The sequence below is a fragment of the Bos grunniens genome, chromosome 11 (genome assembly GCF_055505025.1).
Source record: "Bos grunniens cultivar Pamir isolate PY7600 chromosome 11, Bosgru_T2T1.0, whole genome shotgun sequence".
Classification (NCBI taxonomy): domain Eukaryota; kingdom Metazoa; phylum Chordata; class Mammalia; order Artiodactyla; family Bovidae; genus Bos; species Bos grunniens.
In genome coordinates this window covers 14,073,209-14,095,282 of record NC_141175.1, presented here as the reverse complement: position 1 = coordinate 14,095,282, position 22,074 = coordinate 14,073,209, and the positions used below count along the sequence as shown (strand labels likewise).

General features: G+C 40.5%; 2 protein-coding genes across 2 annotated transcripts; both read right to left on the bottom strand.

Moving 5' to 3' along the window:
- Positions 1 to 3,817: 3,817 nt before the first annotated feature.
- Positions 3,818 to 4,873, bottom strand: LOC147362595 (olfactory receptor 1f45-like). Its single transcript, XM_086325378.1, has one exon. The coding sequence runs from the start codon at positions 4,871 to 4,873 to the stop codon at positions 3,890 to 3,892; it is 984 nt and encodes a 327-aa protein (XP_086181504.1). The 3' UTR covers positions 3,818 to 3,889.
- A 13,464-nt stretch (positions 4,874 to 18,337) lies between these two features.
- OR1B1 (olfactory receptor family 1 subfamily B member 1) lies at positions 18,338 to 19,291 on the bottom strand. The gene has a single exon (XM_086325377.1). The coding sequence runs from the start codon at positions 19,289 to 19,291 to the stop codon at positions 18,338 to 18,340; it is 954 nt and encodes a 317-aa protein (XP_086181503.1).
- Between the last annotated feature and the right edge of the window lie 2,783 nt (positions 19,292 to 22,074).

Here is a 22,074-nt window from a genome sequence, read left to right as displayed (position 1 = left end):
TAATGGGAGCCATCAGTTCAGTTCAGTCTCTCGGCTGTGCCTAACTCTTTGCAACCCCATGGACTATAACACATCAGGCTTCCCTGTCCATCACCAGCTCCCGGAGCTTGCTCAAGCTCATGTCCATCAAGTCAGAGATGCCATCCAATCATCTCATCCTCTATCGTCCCTTTTTCCTCCTGCTTTCAATCTTTCCCAGCATCAGTGTCTTTTCCAATGAGTCAGTCCTTTGCATCAGGTGGTCAAAATTTTCGAGCTTCAGCTTCAACATCAGTCCTTCCAATGAACACCCAGGACTGATTTCCTTTAGGATGGACTGGTTGGATCTCCTTACTGTCCAAGGGACTCTCAAGAGTCTTCTCCAAAACCACAGTTCAAAAGCATCAATTCTTCAGCCCTCAGCTTTCTTTATAGTCCAACTCTCACATCCATACATGATTACTGGTAAAACCATAGCTTTGATTATACAGACCTTTGTTGGCAGAGTAATGTTTCTGTTTTTTAATATGCTGTCTAGGTTTGTCATAACTTTTCTTCCAAGGAGCAAGCATCTTTTAATTTCATGGCTGCAGTAACTATCTGCAGTGATTTTGAGAGCCATGGCACTTATAAAATGACAAAAGATAAAGCCAACTTGTGGTTAGTTAACTAACATTTGCCAGTAAGTATCTTATATACCCAAAAGAATTTTTTCTGAATTCCATTTCCTGCCTCCCAGCCCCACCTTCCTCCTTCTCTGCCTTTAGTTTTGTTACTAATCTCCATTCTTTACCCATGGATTAGCCTCACTTTTTAGCACTCTAACCTCTTCTAAGAATCCCCCCTGCCCCCATGGGAAGAATTTTCTTAAGATGAAGAGATGGTCAAGAGAGTAAATTAAACAATATTTTTGAAGAAATGGAGAGAATTGGGCAATTCCATCAAAAATTTTGTATTTAGATATCTTCCTCTTCTAGGAGTTTATCACACAGATAAGCATATGTAATGAATAAATATATATTTTATGTGTAAATACACACATATATTTAGGTTCAGTATATTATTATCTATGATAGTAAAAAATTAGAAACAATCTTCACGCATACTAATGGAATTTTTGGTTTGTCATGTCCAGTGTTGTCGTTTAGTCAATAAGTCATGTCCGACTCTTTGTGACTTATGGACTGTAGCAAGCCAGGCTTCCCTGTCCTTTACTATCTCCCGGAGTTTGCTCAAATTCTTGTCCACTGAGTCAGTGATGCCATCCAATCATCTCATCCTCTGTCACATGCTTCTCCTCCTGCCCTCAGTCTTTCCCAGCATCAGGGTCTTTTCCAATGAGTTGGCTCTTCACATCAGGTGTCCAAAGTATTAGAGCTCCAGCTTCAGCATCAGTTCTTCCAATGAATATTGGGGCTTCCCTCATGATCCAGATGGTAAAGAATCTGCCTGTAATGCAGGGGACCTGGATTCGATCTCTGGTTTGGGAAGATCCCCTGGAGAAGGGAATAGCTACCCACTCCAGTATTCTTGTCTGGAGAATTCCATGGACAGAGGAACCTGGTGGGCTACAGCCCATGGGGTCGCAAAGAGTCAGACACGACTGAGCAACTAACAGTAACACTATCATGTTTAGTAGTTAGATAGTATCTATCTCTTCTTCCTTCCCTTCATATCCCTGCCTTGGCTTCACTGAGAACCAAATACACGTCTCCATCCCTTTGACTATGGACTTACTTTAGCCCATAGTTTATGAACAGGGATAACAAATGCTTCTTCAGATAAAGAGCTTTGAATGGGTTTAGAAGATTTGGTTTGCCCTCTTGAGCTCTGGCTTTCATCATGAGAAGAAAAGCTCACCCTGTGTAGTTAGGGCCACTTAGCTTGGATCTCAGGATAAGAAATAAATTGAACAGACCTGAACTTGACCTGGGGTCTAAAGCATGGTTGGCCCTTTCAGCCTCCACACTTTTGCCTGGGAAATAAAAGCCTGTTGTTATAAGCCACTGAGATTTAGGATTGTTTCTTATTTAGGACTTTGAAGGAAATCCAAACTAATTCAACACATATACTATGAATTGCTGTGCAGTCTATAAAAAACTGGAGCAGATTACTTTCTGGCCTTTCTCTCATTTCATAAAGTCTTTGGATACATACAGATATGCAAACCCTTATCTAGCCATTCTTTGTCCTTTTCTCCCATCATTTCTTCATGTGTATGCTATTAATAATAAGTAATAATAATAATGATAGAAAACCATATGTGGTAGTTAATGTGGACTGGTCATTGTTATGGTGTTTTACATATATTGTACTCATCAAATCCTTATGAACCCTAAACCTTAATTATACATATTATTTCTCTCTTTATAAATGGATAGCTGAGGCAGAGAGTAATTGAATAATTGCCAAAGATGATAAGCATTTAAACCCTGTGTTTCAGTGGAATATTACTGAGCCATTAAAAAGAATACATTTGAATCAGTTCTAATGAGGTGGATGAAACTGGAGCCTATTATACAGAGTGAAGTAAGCCAGAAAGAAAAACACCAATACAGTATACTAATGCATATATATGGAATTTAGAAACAAGGTAACAATAACCCTGTATGCAAGACAGCAAAAAAGACACAGACGTATTGAACAGTCTTTTGGACTCTGTGGGAAGCGAGAGGGTGGAATGATATGGGAGAATGGCATTGAAACATGTAAAATATCATATGTGAAATGAAACGCCAGTCCAGGTTTGACGCTTGATACAGGGTGCTTGGGACTGGTGCACTGGGATTACCCAGAGGGATGGGATGGGAGGGAGGTGGGAGGAGGGTTCAGAATGGGGAACACATGTACACTCATGGCAGATTCAAGTCAATGTATGGCAAAACCAATACAATATTTTCAAGTAAAATTAATTAATTAATTAATTTTAAAAAACAAACAAAAATAAACAAATAAATAAACACTGTGTTTTTCTTTTTGTGATGCAAGAGCCTGACATAGGCTTTGATTGAGGAAGCATGCATTTCAAAGGCTACCTCACACATTGCCAGCCAAACCCACCTCCTTGGTTTAGAGATCTTGGTTGATTCAGATTAACTGTTTGTTTGGGCCACTTGATTTTATTCTTCCTGTGATTGAAATTCCAACTCTTGGGTTTTAAATCCATCCATTAAACAGTGAACCTTGAAGATGAATCCCTTATTTTCATCCACAATAAAAGCAGAACTCCAAGCCCACACTCTCTCCCTCTATCCACAACCTCACTGGGTGGCCCAAGATGTGCTTGTCCTTTCCAGGACCTGTGAGTAATAAACATTTCCTCTCCCCAAATTTCCCCAAAGAGCTGCTGAGGGTGCCTTACAATCCTAGTAAGAATCAAAAGGGCCTGACCAGCTCACTGGTTATCATAGGCACAAAACAATCCCACAGAAGTAATGACAGAGCTGAGACACAAATTCACTCTGTCTCCAAAATCCACTCCCTTAAGCACTTACACTATACTACCTTCGAACAAGCCCTAGCATTTTCCCTTGGGCTTTTGAACTCTATTTCATTCTGACTTCTTTAAGGAAAATAATTTCTGAGAGATCCTAGGTTTGCACAAAAGAACTCCTTGATTCTATTGTTTCAGTGTAATTATGGATACTACCTCCTTTATCTCTCAAAGGGATGTGTATCTTTACAACAAGAGCAATCTATCTGAAAAGAAAAACAAGAAAACAATCCCATTTATAATAACAACAAAAAGAACCAGCTACTTAGGAATAAATTTAGCTAAGGAGCTGAAAAATCTGTGCAGTAAAACCATAAATCATTGATGAAAGAAAACAGACACAAATCAAAGGAACAACGTCATGTGCATGGATTGAAAGAATGAATATTGTTAAAATATCCATACTACATAAAGGGTTCAGGAGCTGTGCTGCCATTCCCTGTTTGCCTGGGAACCAGGCTGGAAGTTGCTTGGGATACAGAGCTTCCTGAAAAGCCTTCGCAGGGCACCCTTCACCTCCTGGTTTCTCAGGCTGTAGATCATTGGGTTTAGCATAGGGGTTACAACTGTGTAGAAGATGGCCACCTGACGCTCCTGGTCCAAGTCGTGGCTGGAAGATGGCCGGAGGTACACGCAGATCACAGAGCCGTACAGGAGCAGCACAACCAGGATGTGGGAGCTACAGGTGGACAGGGCTTTACGCAGGGCAGCAACTGACTGCATGTGCGTTATGGTCACACCAATGCGGGCATAGGAACCTAAAATAAAGAAGAAGGGGCTGACCACCACGGCTACCCCCTCAGTAAATATTAACATCTCATTGACCACTGGCCGGGTACAGGAGAGCTTCAGCAAGGGTGTGATGTCACAGAAGAAGTGGGTGACCTGGTTGCCACAGAAAGTTAAGCGGGTGACCAACACACTATAAAGAAGGCTGTTGAGGCTGACGACCACCCACGAGGTCAATGTTATGCGTAAGCAGAGGCGATGGCTGATGATGGCAGAGTATCTTAAGGGGTCACAGATAGCCACATAGCGGTCATAGGCCATGGCAGCCAACAAGTGGCCTTCCATGCTGCCCACAGCCATAAAAAAGAAGAGCTGGAGCATGCAGCAGTTAAAGGAGATGGTTCTGTTCACAGACAGCGTGTGCACCAGCATCTGGGGAACAGTGATGGTTGTCAGAGAGATGTCAATGAAGGAAAGTTGGCTTAGCAGGAAGTACATGGGGGTCTGAAGCTTAGGGTCTGAGAGGGCAGCAATCATTAACAGAGCATTGCCCATAACTGCCACGAGGTACATGGGAAGGACAGTCCCAAAAATGACTGGTTGCATCTCTGGCCAGTTGGACAGGCCCAATAAAACAAATTCTGTTACTTCTGTCCTGTTTCTAGCGGCCATAAGACTCAATCCACATCACCCACAAAGAGCAAGTGTTAAGATCAGATAAGGTTGAAATTTACTCAGAGATAGCTTGCAGGAAACATCTTTTCTTGTGCAGATGTCCCTAGTTTTCCAAAATGAATTTTTTTCTCTTTAATTTTTTTCCCAGGCCATTATTTCTTATTCATCCACTCACCTACCCATTCTTTAGTGTATTCCATGTTCATGTATTGACCACTTACAGTCTCTCAATTTGACTAATACTAATGACAACAGGATAACTCACACACAGTCCTGGACTTTTTGAACTTCACTGTATAACAAGTAAGTCATCACTGAACATATAATGTCTTTGGTGCTTGCTGTGTGCATTCTAAATATCAGGCAATTGATTCTCACAACAGTCACTCATGGTAGAAACTGCTTTCAGCCACTTAACTACAGGTGAGAAAGTTAAAGCCAAAAGAATACTCTACTGAAGGTCTTATGTGATCTAAAGCCTGGACTTAATCCTGTACAGTAAGCCCCTTATATACAAACAAGTTCCCTTCCAAGAATGCATTTATAAGTTCAACATAGCCTAGATACCCAACTAACACAATTGGCTACCTAACACTGCACTGCAATAGGTTGGTAATACATTAAAATAAATAAATAAATAAATAAAACATTTTAAATCTTACAATACAGCGCCTTAAAAAGTGTAGTAGTACAGTACAACAGCTAGCATACAAGGGCTGGCATCAACTGAACAGGAAGAAGAGTTACTGGCTTGAGGAGGCAAATGAGGTGGGAGATGAAGAACAGAAGGATCATCAGCAAGGAGATGGAGGGCATGCTGCAATTTCACTCACGCCTGACATTGATGGCCCAAGTTCTGGTTCCTTGCTGGAACCAGATGCACATTTGCATCTTTGAAAGTTCACAGCTTGAAGGTTCATATGTAGGGAACTTACTGTGTAGTTTTATCAGCCTCAACACTTCATTTCTCAGAGTTGGAAGGAGAAGGGAAAGATCCTCAGACCCTGGTCAGATGTCTGAGTCTCTACATCTTTGCTGGGGCCCTGAAGTTAAGATCTGGTCCTAGCTTTGCATGTCCAGAAACCCAACTTCCCCCCCCCCCCCCCCACAGGAGAGCGCTTATTCCATTAAGTCAAAGGAACTTACCTGGGATGAGATGCAATGATAAATATAATTGTTGATTTTGTTAATGATTTATTTTCAAGGAATAATATAATCTGCTAGTGGATGAGATTTTTGTGACTTTTCAGCTCAGGTTTTTCCTATAGGTAGATTTATGCAGTACATCAAAGAGGTAACATTTTGAGGTTGTTTAGGAGGCAAGGATATATTTATATATTTTCAGCATTTTCTCATGAATGTGAATAAAATAATTTTAAAATAGTAGAGTGCAAGAGAACATATACTAAAAAGCAGAGGTCTCTTACCCTATATTTACACACATGTGTATTTAGTTTGACCTCTTCTGGTGATTCACACCTCTCTGCTTCTAAATAAAGTGGTACATAACTTATGTGCCAGTTTTATAATTAAAGATAATCTTTTGGCTTTTTATCAGAAAAGACAAAGTTTTATTTTATTTACATTATTACCACTCTTCCTTCTTTTCTTTGATTTTTTGATGATATTTTAGCTCTTCAATTTGTTGCTTTTCTGCTTTTAAATGATTTGCTTCAATCTACAGTCCATCAACTTCAGACTCCACTTATCTTCCTCACCTCTGCACCCCTCTCCAAACTTTGGAAATCTATATCTTTATTTGCATATTGTCAAGATTGAAAACATACAAATTATGGGTTGTAGGCATAGTTAAGTCTTCCAAAAATGCTAAAAAATCAGTATCAACATTAAGATTAGTATAACTGTGTAAATATTTATCATGGCAGTGCCAAATCATGTGTAATGGTTTCATTTATTCTTTAGTGAGTCCAGTGTTCCATGCACCAAAAGATAATATCCCTAATATTAAGATAAAGAACCAAAACCATTTTAAGGGCATCTCTCTTGGTGCTTTCTTTAAAGAAAAGCTCACAGGAGCTTAAAAGATAAAGAAAACTTATGTTTTCCAGTGTCTGTTCTTTTGTCTTTATTTATCCATTTATCCTTTTCCATGTCAGTGATATGGCTCAAACTATATGCTCTAATAATTCTATTATACATTCAAGCCAGTGATCACACATAGACACCTACTAGAGGTATAGAAGAAGGTGAGAGAAAAAAAAAAAAAATATGGGAAGGAAGAAGTATTGAAAAAGTCCCTTCATGGGGAAAGGGTGACAGAAAATCATCTTTGAGAAGGAAAGAGTGTCAAAGAGTATAAATTTATCCATCATGAGGATTAAAATGTAATAATATAGAGTCCATTTTCTCTCAAGCAAAGCAAAATTGTATCTGAAAACCGATTATATGCAAAAATAGTCATAAGCAGTGGTAGTATTCTTCTGACTTTTTCAATACTCATCTCTATATCTTGGTTATTTTCCAGTATTTTAACATTATTCTCATCAGAATCTGAGCTCTGTGGATCCTGTTCAGACAACTTGGAGATATCAAGGATGCTGATTCTAGAAGACACAGAGAGGAGTAGTTTGTTTAGGAGAGAGGTGAAGAAATACACATATATAGATTTAAACAACTCAAAACCAAAGTAAACTGAAGTTTGGGAGAGAAACAAAACAAAAGGGAGAATTCCTGGAATGAGACAGAAAAACATCTCAGATTTCCCAGTTCCCACCTGTACTTTAGGAACATACAGAGTCCTGAAGAAAGGAGAGAGTTAGAGTGTCAAACTCCAATTGTGCTATTCTTGTCTTTCTTCTTTAATGAAAGTACCAAGGAACATATAGTCTTCCCTGTTTTATCAACATCTGAATGTTACAGATATGTTTTACATAATATCGTCTTGATTTAAATTCTATTTCTAGTCTTTTCCCCTGTGTTGAATCACAAAGGTTGAATCTGAGATGTATAAATCTGAACCTCTTTTTCTCTGTCCCAAGAATATATCTTCAATATTCTCACAAAATAAATTAGGTCCCCTGTCCCACATTTCTTGCACCTGGGGGCTGAAATGTCTGTCCATACCCTCTCCAATTACATGACTATATTCTCCATCTAAGTCTTATTGCTGCTGCTGCTGCTGCTAAGTCACTTCAGTCGTGTCTGGCTCTGTGCAGCCCCAGAGACGGCAGCCCACCAGGCTCCCCCATCCCTGGGATTCTCCAGGCAAGAACATTGGAGTGGGTTGCCATTTCCTTCTCCAATGCATGAAAGTGAAAAGTGAAAGGGAAGTCACACAGTCGTGTCTGACTCTTCGCGACCCCATGGACTGCAGCCTACCAGGCTCCTCCATCCATGGGATTTTCCAGGCAAGAGTACTGGAGTGGGGAGCCATTGCCTTCTCTGCTAAGCCTTATTATTTTCACTCAAAAACATATCTTTCTGTGTCATCATTGTCAATTCCTCCATCTCATTGCTTTTTTTGACTACGACATTTGAACCTCACTCTATTCTTGGGTATTTGGGGTATCAGAATCACATTGCTTTCTACAAGAGGATTATGTGTTTACTTATTTCCTATTCTCTGTTTACCCTTAGGGCACAATGTAACCTAAATCTCACCTTTTCTCTGTACCTAATGTACACTCAGGTTAGAAAATTTGGGTGAAACTGTGTTTCTCCTCCACATTCTCATAAAACTAGGGATTCCCTTTTTGTCATTTTTCATAAAAGCTTTTCTATAGAACAGCTCATCCCAGTGAGGCAGCACCACTTACATGCACTCATTCTGGGATTCTGCCAACCCCAGGAGACTCCAATTTTGTTTAGATGAAATATTATTTAGAATGGGCTGAGCCCTTGTATCTCCCTTTATCAACTGGGATGGTAGCACAGGTGGCTCCTCCTTCTTCCTTATATCTAAATCTCACTGAGGCTAAGACCATAAAGCATCTAAAAACAACTGTGTCTGTAGGGAAGGTCTACCCCTTAGGGGGCACAGTAGCCTTGTATCACATCAACAGTTAGACAAGGAAAACCTTAAGAGGAACTCGATTCCCATATCAGCATCTCAAGAAGCCATCTCTCCTAACCTAGCCTCTCTATAATTATTGAGTGTTTGTTATTAATTCCAACATTTTAACTCAGCTGAATTAATGGCAAGACATGAGGCTTTATGATACAGCAGTGGGACAACTTCAATTGTTATTATGGCTCCATTCTGCTCATCAATGACTTTCTCAGTTCCTGCCCTCACTTGATTGCATTCTTTTGATGGATTTCATTTAGCCACTTTGCTCTCTGTTTCAGAATTCTCAGCCTCAGAATACTTGATTTAAACACATTTGTGTGTACAAAAAAACAGAATGATGTAGAGCACCATAATGAAAAGTCTGAGATGAATACTGGGGAGATTCTTGGGAATGCAGACTGTTGAGACCAAGACCAACCATGGGTTGGGTAGGGAAATTTATAAAATTCCATAAAGATCTTCTATCTTGTTTCAGTGATTTTTCTCCTGGTGATGTGTTTTTGTTGATGTAAACCTTTACCTATTCGGGGCTTCCCTGATAGCTCAGCTAGTAAAGAATCTGCCTGCAATGCAGGAGACCAGGGTTCAGTCCCTGGGTTGACAAGATCCCTTGTAGAATGGAATGGCTACCCACTCCAGTATTCTGGCCTTGATAATTCCATGCACTATATAATCTATTGGGAGTTGGACATGACAGAGCGACTTTCACTTTCATTTTCACCTATTCAGTCCAGTTCAGTTCAGTTCAGTTGCTCTGTTGTGTCCCATTCTTTGTGACCTCATGCACTGCAGCACGCCAGGCCTCCTTGTCCATCACCAAATCCCGGAGTTTACTCAAACTCATGTCCATTGAGTCAGTGAGGCCATCCAACCATCTCATTCTCTTTTGTCCCCATCTCCTCCCTTCTTCAATCTTTCCCAACATCAAGGTCTTCTCAAATCAGTCAGTTCTTCATATCAAGTGCCCAAAGTATTGGAGTTTCAGCTTCAACATCAGTCCTTCCAATGAACACCCAGGACTGATCTCCTTTAGGATGGACGGGTTGGATCCCATTGCAGTCCAGGGGACTCTCAAGAGTCTTCTCCAACACCACAGTTCAAAAGCATCAATTCATCAGTGTTCAGCTTTCTTTATAGTCCAACTCTTACATCCATACACGACTACTGGAAAAACCATAGCCTTGACTAGATGGACCTTTGTTGGCAAAGTAATGTTTCTGCTTTTTAATATGCTGTCTAGGTTGGTCATAACTTTCCTTTCAATGAGTAAGCATCTTTTAATTTCATGGCTAAAGTCACCATCTGCAGTGATTTTGGAGCTCCCCAAAAATAAAGTCTGACACTGCTTCCCCATCTATTTGCCATGAAGTGATGGGACCAGATGCCATGATCTTCCCTTTCTGAACGTTGAGCTTTAAGCCAACTTTTTCACTCTCCTCTTTCACTTTCATCAAGAGGCCCTTTAGTTCTTCTTCACTTTCTGCCATAACGGTGGTGTCATCTGCATATCTTAGGTTATAGATATTTCTCCCAGCAATCTTGATTCCAGCTAGTGCTTCATCCAGCCCAGCATTTCTCATGATGTACTCAGCATATAGCTCTTCTTGGCCCTCCTGCGCCCGCACAGCCACCGCTCCTTGGGGTGGGGTAGCTTTGCTGGAGCAGCCATGAAGAGATACCCCATATCCAAGGTAAAAGAAACCCAGGTAAAATGGTAGATGTTGCAAGAGGGCATCAGAGGGCAGACACACTGGAACCATACTCACAGAAAACTAGTCCATCTAATCACACTAGGGCCACAACTTTGTCTAACTCAATGAAACTAAGCCATGCCCTGTGGGACCACCCAAGATGGGCGGGTCATGGTGGAGAGGTCTGACAGAATGTGGCCCACTGGAGAAGGGAATGGCAAACCACTTCAGGATTCTTGCCTTGAGAACCCCATGAACAGTATGAAATGCAAAATGATAGGATACTGGAAGGGGAACTCCCCGGGTCAGTAGGTGCCCAATATGCTACTGGAGATCAGTGGAGAAATAACTCCAGAAAGAATGAAGGGATGGAGCCAAAGCAAAAACAATACCCAGCTGTGCATCTGACTGGTGAAAGAAGCAAGGTCCGATACTATAAAGAGCAATATTGCATAGGAACCTGGAATGTTAGGTCCATGAATCAAGGCAAATTGGAAGTGGTTAAACAGGAGATGGCAAGAGTGAACGTCGACATTCTAGGAATCAACGAACTAAAATGGACTGGAATGAGTGAATTTAACTCAGATGGCCATTATATCTACTACTATAGGCAGGAATCCCTTAGAAGAAATGGAGTAGCCATCATGGTCAACAAAAGAGTCTAAAATGCAGTACTTGGATGCAATCTCAAAAACGACAGAATGGTCTCTGCTCATTTCCAAGGCAAACCATTCAATATCACAGTATTCCAAGTCTATGCCCCAACCAGTAATGCTGAAGAAGCTGAAGTTGAACGGTTCTATGAAGACCTACAAGATCTTTTAGAACTACCATCCAAAAAAGATGTCCTTTTCATTATAGGGGATTGGAATGCAAAAGTAGGAAGTTAAGAAACACCGGGAGTAACAGGCAAATTTGGCCTTGGAATATGCAATGAAGCAGGGCAAAGACTAATAGAATTTTGCCAAGAGAACGCACTGGTCATAGCAAACACCCTCTTCCAACAACACAAGAGAAGACTCTACACATGGACATTACCAGATAATCAACACCGAAATCAGATTGATTCTATTCTTTGCAGCCAAAGATGGAGAAGCTCTATACAGTCAACAAAAACAAGACCGGGAGCTGACTGTGGCTCAGATCATGAGCTCCTAATTGCCAAATTCAGACTTAAATTGAAGAAAGTAGGGAAAAGCACTAGACCATTCAGGTATGACTTAAATCAGATCCCTTATGATTATACAGTGGAAGTGAGAAATAGATTTAGGGGACTAGATCTGATAGACAGAGTGCCTGATGAACTATGGAATGAGGTTTGTGACATTGTACAGGAGACAGGGATCAAGACCATCCCCATGGAAAAGAAATGCATAAACAAAAATGGCTGTCTGGGGAGGCCTTACAAATAGCTGTGAAAAGAAGAGAAGTGAAAAGCAAAGGAGAAAAGGAAAGATATAAGTATCTGAATACAGAGTTCCAAAGAATAGCAAGAAGAGATAAGAAAGCCTTCCTCAGCGATCAATGCAAAGAAATAGAGGAAAACAACAGAATGGGAAAGACTAGAGATCTCTTCAAGAAAATTAGAGATACCAAGGGAACATTTCATGAAAAGATGGGCACAATAAAGGACAGAAATGGTATGGACCTAACAGAAGCAGAAGACATTAAGAAGAGGTGGTGAGAATACACAGAACTGTACAAAAAAGATCTTCACGACCCAGATAATCATGATGGTGTGATCACTCACCTAGAGCCAGACATCCTGGAATATAAAGTCAAGTGGACCTTAGAAAGCATCACTATGAACAAAGCTAGTGGACGTGAAGGAATTCCAGTTGAGCTCTTTCAATTCCTGAAAGATGATGCTGTGAAAGTGCTGCACTCAACATGCCAGCAAATTTGGACAACTCAGCAGTGGCCGCAGGACTGGAAAAGGTCAGTTTTCATTCCAATCCCAAAGAAAGGCAATGCCAAAGAATGCTCAAACTACTACACGGTTGCACTCATCTCACACACTAGTAAAGTAATGTTCAGAATTCTCCAAACCAGACTTCAGCAGTACGTGAACCGTGAACTTCCAGATGTTCAAGCTGGTTTTAGAAAAGGCAGAGGGACCAGAGATCAAATTGCCAACATCCGCTGGATCATGGAAAAAGCAAGAGAGTTCCAGAAAAACATCTATTTCTGCTTTATTGACTATGCCAAAGCCTTTGACTGTGTGGATCACAAGAAACTGTGGAAAATTCTGAAAGAGATGGGAATATCAGACCACCTGACCTGCCTCTGGAGAAACCTATATGCAAGTCAGGAAGCAACAGTTAGAACTGGACACGGAACAACAGACTGGTTCCAAATAGGAAAAGGAGTACGTCAAGGCTGGATATTGTCACCCTGCTTATTTAACTTATATGCAGAGTACATCATGAGAAACGCTGGGCTCGAAGAAGCACAAGCTGGAATCAAGATTGCTGGGAGAAATATCAGTAACCTCAGATATGCAGATGACACCACCCTTATGGCAGAAAGTGAAGAGGAACTAAAAAGCCTCTTGATGAAAGTGAGAGAGGAGAGTGAAAAAGTTGATTTAAAGCTCAACATTCAGAAAACGAAGATCATGGCATCCGGTCCCATCACTTCATGGGAAATAGATGGGGAAACAGTAGAAACAGTGTCAGACTTTATCTTTTGGGGCTCCAAAATCACTGCAGATAGTGATTGCAGCCATGAAATTAAAAGATGCTTACTCTTTGGAAGAAAAGTTATGACCAACCTAGACAGCATATTGAAAAGCAGAGACATTACTTTGCCAACAAAGGTCCATCTAGTCAAGGCTATGGTTTTTCCAGTGGTCATGTATGGACGTGAGAGCTGGACTGTGAAGAAAGCTGAGTGCCGAAGAATTAATGCTTTTGAACTGTAGTGTTGGAGAAGACTCTTGAGAGTCCCTTGGACTGTGAGGAGATCCAACCAGTCCATTCTAAAGGAGATCAGCCCTGGGATTTCTTTGGAAGGATTGATGCTAAAGCTGAAACTCCAGTACTTTGGCCACCTCATGCGAAGAGTTGACTCATTGGAAAAGATTCTGATGCTGGGAGGGATTGGGGGCAGGAGGAGAAGGGGATGACAGAGGATGAGGTGGCTGGATGGCATCACCAACTTGATGGATATGAGTTTGAGTGAACTCCTGGAGATGGTGATGGACAAGGACCCCTGGTGTGCTGTGATTCATGGGGTTGCAAAGAGTCAGACATGACTGAATGACTGAACTGAACTGAACTGACTCTGCCTATAAGTAAAATAAGCAGGATGACAATATACAGCCTTCACGTACTCCTTTTCCTATTTGGAAGCAGTCTGTTGTTCCATGTCCAGTTATAACTGTTGCTTCCTGCATACAGAGGCAGGTCAGGTGGTCTGGTGTTCCCATCTCTTTCAGAATTGTCCAGTTTATTGTGATCCACACAGTCAAAGGCTTTGGCAGTCAATAAAGCAGAAATAAATGTTTTTCTGGAACTCTCTTGCTTTTTCAATAATCCACCGAATGGTGGCAATTTGATCTCTGGTTCCTCTGCCTTTTCTAAAATCAGGTTGAACATCTGGAAGTTCACAGTTCATGTATTGTTTAAGCCTGGCTTAGAGAATTTTGAGCATTACTTTACTAGCATGTGAGATGAGTGCAATTGTGCAGTAGTTTGAACATTCTTTGGCATTGCATTTCCTAGGGACTGGAATGAAAACTGACTTTTTCCAGTCCTATGGCCACTGTTGAGTTTTCCAAATTTCCTGGCATATTGGGTGCAGCACTTTCACAGCATCATCTTTTAGGATTTGAAATAGATCAACTGGAATCCCATCACCTCCACTGGCTTTGTTCCAAAGCCCACTTGATTTCACATTCCAGGATGTCTGGCTCTAGGTGAGTGATTACACCATTGTGATTTTCTGGGTCGTGAAGATCTTTTTCACCTACTAGAGTTCTGAAAAGGTCGATTCTGATGGCATTGGGTTGGCCAAAACGTTCACTTAGGTTTTTGTAACATCTTATTGAAAAACCCAAATGAACGTTTTGGCCAAATCAATATTTGCCAGTTTTTTCGTGTTTTGAAGGAGAAACTGCCCCTGGAGATTCATCCTTTCTTTCTTTCTTTCTTTCTTTTTTTTTTGTTGTTGTTCCAAATGCCTCTGTTGGCATTCAAAGTCTCCTGGCTTACAGTGCTTGTCCTTCATCGCAACCTGACCCATCGTCCAACGAATTATGCAATTTTATTCAAGTCTTCACAGATTGGCTTATAAAATCAATGATAAAAATCTCAACAGACTATTTTGTAGAAATGGAGAAAAGCAAATCTAATATTCATATGGACTTGCAAAGAACCATGGGTACCCAAAACAATCTTGAAAAAAAACTAAAGAACAAAGGCAGAGGAGTCATGTGTTCCTATGTCAAAATTTATTTTGAAACTACAGCAATGAAAATAATATGGAAGTCCAGTGGTTAAGACTTCATACTTTCACTGCCAAAGGTCTGGGTTTGATCCCTGGTCCAGGAACTAAGATCCCAAACAAGCCACCTGATGCAGCTAAAAATTTAAATAAATAAACACTTTGTGAAAAATACATTTAAAAAAGAATATGATACATACAAAATGATAGGCATATAAGCCAATAAAATATAGTTGAGAGTCTAGAAAAGACCTATTTATCTTTTCAATTGATTTTTTTTTCCTTTCGTCTGCATGCATCTTAGGTGCAGCATGCAGGGCATTTTGATGCAGTACATAGACTCTCTGGTTGTGGCACATGGGCTCAGTAGTTGCCAAGAGCTTAGTTGCTCCATGGCATTTTGGATCTTAGCTCCCCAACCAGGAATCAAACCCATGCCTGCATTGCAAAGCAGATTCTTAACCACTAGACCACTAGGGAAATCCCTGTCAATTGGTTTTTGACAGGAGAATGAAGAATACTCAGTGGAGAAAGGATCATTTCTTCAACAAACGATATTGGGGAAACTGAACAAACACATATTAAAAAATAATAAAGCTGAAGCCTTATCCTACACAATGCACAAAAATTAGCTCAAGTGGATTAAAGGCTTAAACATAAGACCTGACACCTTAAAACTGCTAGAAGAAAATAGGGAAGAAGGTCCTTCATTGATCTGGGCAACTGTATATGACAACAAAAGCACAAAGAGCAGAAGTAAAAAATCAAGTGTGACTGCATCGAACTAAGAAGATTATGTGCAGCTAAAGAAACAATGAAAAGTCAATGTACAGAATGGGAGAAAATATTTGCAAACCATAATCTGACAGAATTCAATATCAACAACCAAAAACATCTGATTAAGAAATAAGCATAAGGTCTGAGTAGATTCTTTTTAAAAAGACATCCAAATGGCCAAAAAGTACATGAAAATGTGTTCAACATCATTAATCATTGAAAGTGAAAGTGAAAGTCACTCAGTCGTGTCCGACTCTTTGTGACCTCATGGACTATACAGTTCATGGAATTCTCCAGCCCACAATACTAGAGTGGGTAGCCTTTCCCTTCTCCAGGGGATCTTCCCAACTCAGGGATCGAACCCAGGTCTCCTGCATTACAGGCAGATTCTTTACCAGCTGAGCCACAGGGGAAGCCCAAGAATACTGGAGTGGGTAGCCTATCACTTCTCCAGCAGATCTTCCTGACCCAGGAATGGAAGCAGGGTCTCCTGTATTGCAGGCAGATTCTTTACGAACTGAGTTATCAGGGATGCCATTGGGGAAATACAAACTAAACCCACAACGAAGCAGGACCGCACACATGTTTGAATTGCTATCATCAAAAAGACAAGTGTTGGCCAAGATGTGGAGAAAAGGGAAACTCCTGGGCACTGATGGTGGAAATATAAATTAGTATAGCCACTATGGAAAACAAAAAAAAATTTAAATATAACTACCATGCAATCCAGCAATCCCACTTCTGGGTATATACTTGAACTCCCATGTTTATTATAGCATTATTCGACATAACCAAGATAGGGAAACAACCTAGGTGTCAATCAATGGATGAACAGGTAAAGAAAATGTGATACAAATATACAGTGGAATATTACTCAGCTATGAGAAAGAAGGAAATCCTATTTGTGGAAACACAGGTGAACAATGAAGACATTATGCTACATTAGATAAGTCAGAGAAAGACAGTGCTGTATGATACCACTTATTTGTGGGATCTAAAGAAAATAAAATCACAGAAACAGAGTAAAATGGTGGTTACCAGGAGTTGGGCGTAAGGGTAGAATTGGGAAGATGTTGCTTAAGGGTACAAACTTACAACTAGTAGATAAATAAGTCTTGGAAATAATGCACAGCAGACTAAATATAGACAATACTGTATCATAAACTTCTAAATTTCTAAGCAACTAGATCTTAATCGTTCCCACCACAAAAAAGAAATGATAATTATATGCTAGAGGGGTTAGCTGTAACTATACTGGTAATCAAACTACAGTATATAAATGTAACAGATCAACACATTATACACCTTAAACTTACACAATGCCATATGTTAATTATATATCAATTTTAATGTTTTGTTTATCACTGTAAATTTAAGAGATCACAAAATAGAGGTCAATGTCTAGTTCTCAAAAATCTAAGTACAACCAATTTATTTTATCTATTGTTGAAATAGTTCACTGTTTCTTGTATTATGCAGCAAAGTATTTAGCTTGCATTTTCTTCATATATTTTACTTTAAGAAATGTAAATTAAAATTAACTGAAAATATTAATATACAGAACAGAATTCACATACATCAGAATAAGACATTCATACCATGAGAAGCCCATGGAAACTGGGGCTCACGTGTGGAATAATAGAATCATGGCCCCCGTTTCACACTCACTTCTGGGCATATATTTGCTCACTTAATGAAAAAGGTAAGACATTGACATCTCTATTTACCTAAACTTCTCTTCCACTAACTTTCTCACATACACCAACCTACGCCCCACAAACCAGCTCACGGAATTCAATGTGACTATAATTAACTTCACTGTCTTTGCTTTAGCTCAGAATTTCACAACATTATTCCCATATTTCTGCAACTGGAATTACATAACTCAGACTTAGTGACACATTTCTATCCTCTGAAGATAAATGGCCAGAAGGAAAATTCTGGAGGTTTGCTGATGAGGAAGCCCTGAGCATGTGTGGCATGAATGTGGGAGTTTTCACAGCTGTCAGAGCATCAGACCAATAAGAACTAAAACTGGAGTTCCGTAAATTGCCCGGGCCACTCCCTGCTTTCAACTCCAAAAGCAGCCGCTCAAATCTGCCCACTTCTTTCCTCATCTAATCAATACAGCTCTTTGTTGTTGCCGTTCAGTCACTCAGTCGTGTCTGACTCTTTGCAATCCCACGGACTGCAGCGTGACAGGCTTCCCTGTCCTTCACCATCTCCCAGAGCTTGCTCAAACTCATGTCCATTGAGTCAGAGATGCTATCCAACTATCTCATCCTCTGTTACCCCCTTCTCCTCCTGCCTTCAGTCTTTCCCAGCATCAGAGTCTTTTCTAATGAGTCGGCTCTTCACATCAGGTGGCCAAAGTATTGGAGCTTCAGCTTCAGTATCAGTCCTTCCAATGAATATTCAGGGTTGATTTCCTTTAGGATTGATTGGTTTGATCTTCTTGCAGTCCAAGGCACTCTCAAGAGTCTTCTCCAACACTGCAGTTCAAAAGCATCAGGCTAATCAGGAGGCCACCCTCTCTCCTCTAAGCAACCTATGGAATGCACTCTTGACATCCTTGTTGCGAAGGCTGTACACAAAAGGGTTGGCCAAAGGCGTAATGGACGTGTACATCACAGCAGCCACCATGTCCTGATCCTGAGAGTTCTGGGAAGGAGGCTGGAAGTAGACCCAGATGATGGTGCCATAGAAAAAGCCAACCATGGTGAGATGGGACCCACAGGTGGAGACTGCACGGTGGCGACCAGCTGCTGAGGGCAAATGTAGGATGGTGGCCCCAATGCGGATGTAGGAGAGTACAATGAGGGCACAAGGGCCCATCATGAGGAAGCCTCCCTCCAAGAATATGGCCAGCTCATTGCGATGGATGTCAGAGCAAGAGGCTCGCAAAAGTGGCCGGTGGTCACAAAAGAAGTGGAGAAGGCGAACGTTGCCTTCTGCATCCGCAGCCCAGGAGAGAGGCAACAGGAGTCCCACATGCAGCATGGTGTGCACCACAGACACCACCCAACAGAAGGCCAGTAAGCGGGCACAGCATTGGCGATTCATCACTGAATGGTAGTGCAGAGGGTCACAGATGGCCATGTATCGATCCAGAGCCATGACAGAAATAACAAGTGTGTCTGTAACGCCAAACACATAAAAGAAGAATAACTGGGCCAGGCAGCGGGCAACAGGAATGGCTGGGTCATGAGTGACCAGATGGGCCAGCAACTGGGGCAGAATGACTGTGGACAGCCCCATGTCTATAACTGAGAGACCACGGAGCAGATAGTACATAGGTGAGTGGAGCCTGGAGTCCCGGGAGATGAGCAGCACTAAAGTCACATTCCCCATCATAGTGGTCAGGTAAATAGCCAGGAACAGGACAAAGAGGACAATGGGAGGGACTTCAGCTCCTGAGAACATGAGAAGCAAGAAAACTGGAGAATGTGAAGCATTAGGGGCACAGCCCATGATGAATGACAAAGAGCCCACCTGAAAGAGTTTGAATCAAAAACCAAGTCATGGGTCATAGGTTACAGCTCATAACAATTTTAGTTAATTTATGTACATTCTTCAAGCTCCTTAAGGACTTAAATTCAACTGAGCACTATAGCCCTTACTAAGTCTATGACTTTACTCCCTGAATTTGTTATAGCATTTTTTCCTTTACTTCTTCCTTGCCGTCCACTCTAATGGGTTCTTCTACGTAATCCACATACCCTGATAAAGTTCCTTGTACTATAAAAACCCTTCATTCAATATTATCTTTTCATCCAACTACTATTTATCTCCTTCCAGTGACAAACTTCACAAAAAAATTTCTATACTCACTGTCTCTAGCTCCTCATCTTCTAGTCACACTTCATCACCTGGCCATCTTCATGATTTCTTTGTATGAACCTGTAAGGAACATAATGTATTATTTAATATGTAACATATAAAGAAATGAATCTTTATAAGTAGTTGGTTTTTGTAGCAAAATTGCTTCAGGTTGTCATGAACTAACTTGTTTTTCCCTTTTATTTGATTTGGTTGGTTAACAGCATCATCATTTTCATCCATTTGATGGACCAAACCAAAAACAGGGGGACTCTCTCCATCATCTCCCCATATCCAATCACTCCTTGACTTCTTTTCCCTTACAGTAATCACCTACCTATAAAATCTTCCTCTTGGAGCATCATATGAGCCCACTGGAGAGCAGCCACAGGTAACGATTGCTGCATTCTTCCCAGAAAAGACTAATTCAAACCCTTGCTCATCCCTTGGAACCCCCCCTCAGGACTGACATCAGACTGTACCCCTCCAGACTTAATAGTCTAAGACTGTCTAATCCAAACTAGAAGCCTTTCAAGATAACACAGCTCATGCACCCTCCTTGGATCCAGTTATCCCAAGAAAAACTCATAATCTCATTCCAACATATTCTGGAAATACAGCCTTCTCAAATTGTTCTCCATGCACTGGCAGGAATTGCACTTGGACCCTCCCCAAATGTTCATTAAGGCCTTAAATAACATTTTTAGATGTATCTTCATTTCCAAACTTGTTTTCTTAAACTATTTTTTCATTATCGATTTTTAATATAACTTTGTGACCAAATAATTAAATCTCTATGAGATTAGTTCTTAGAAGCATTTTGAGACTCACTTTGTGAAATAAAATGTGGCTAAATGGACCTATGGAATACAGAAAGTGGCCCCAAAACAAACTCATAATTTTTAGAATTGAAAAGGCATTCTCAGTGAATGATGGATTATTCAGCTAAATACTGTACTATATGTATATATATTTTCAATTCAGTTCAGTCACTCAGTTGTGTCAGACTCTTTGCGACCCCATGAACCGCAGCACGCCAAGGCCTCCCTGTCCATCACCAACTCCCAGAGTTCACCCAAACCCATGTCCATTGAGTTGGTGATGCCATCCAACCATCTCATTCTCTGTCATTCCCTTCTCCTCCTGCCCTCAATCTTTCCCAGCATCAGGATCTTTTCAAATGAGTCAGCTCTTTGCATCAGGTGGCCAAAGTACTGGAGTTTCAGCTTAAGTATCAGTCCTTCCAATGAATATTCAGGACTGATTTCCTTTAAGATGGACTGAATGGATATCCTTGCTGTCCAAGGGACTCTCAAGAGTCTTCTCCAACATCACAGTTCAAAAGCATCAATTCTTCGGTGCTCAGCTTTCTTTATAGTTCAACTCTCACATCCATACATGACCACTGGAAAAACCACAGCTTTGACTAGACAGACCTTTGTTGACAAAATAATGTCTCTGCTTTTCAATATGCTGTCTAGGTTGGTCATAACTTTCCTTCCAAGGAGTAAGCGTCTTTTAATTTCATGGCTGCAGTCACCATCTGGAGTGATTTTGGAGCCCAGGAAAATAAAGTCAGCCACTATTTCCACTGTTCCCCCATCTATTTGCCATGAAGTGATGGGACCAGATGCCATGATCTTAGTTTTCTGAATGTTGAGCTTTAAGCCAACTTTTTCATTCTCCTCTTTCACCTTCATAAAGAGGCTCTTTAATTCTTCTTTGCTTTCTGCCATAAGGGTGGTGTCATCTGCATATCTGAGGTTATTGATATTTCTCCCAGCAATCTTGATTCCAGCCTGTGATTCCTCCAGCCCAGCATTTCTCATGATGTACTCTGCATATTATATATATATATATTTTAAATTGTGATCTACTCATGTTACACAGCACTTGAAACCAGAACCCATGCATCAATAAGCTTAAGTCTTCAACATGTATTAACTGAAAACTGCCAGTTCAGGATGTTAGAAAAGTACGGCAGATATGAATTTTTCAAATGTGAAAATACTGTGTTATTTTTGTAAAACAGATATAATATATATTATGACTACTTTATTTAGGATAGTGGGTGCCTTGTTTGGGGAAGGAGGAAGGATAGAGGATAACATAAACAAGTAGTATGGGTTTTAATTGTATCCATAACAGTTGATATTTTCAAAATAAGAATTGAAACCAAAAAGGGAAAATGTTAAGCTTTGTTAAAGTTAGATATTAAGTGTATGTATTTCATTGTCTTGGTCTCATTATATTTTTCTATATTGTGAAACTTTTCCAATTGAAAATATAAAGAGTAAAAGCAAGGATAACAACTGAGATATGAGAGTATTTTCCTATATTTTCTTTATTCGTTCCATCGTAAGACTAAGCACATCATTTTACTCAAAATAACATCCACCGTAGTCAAATCACACACTCAGCATCAGGACATTCAA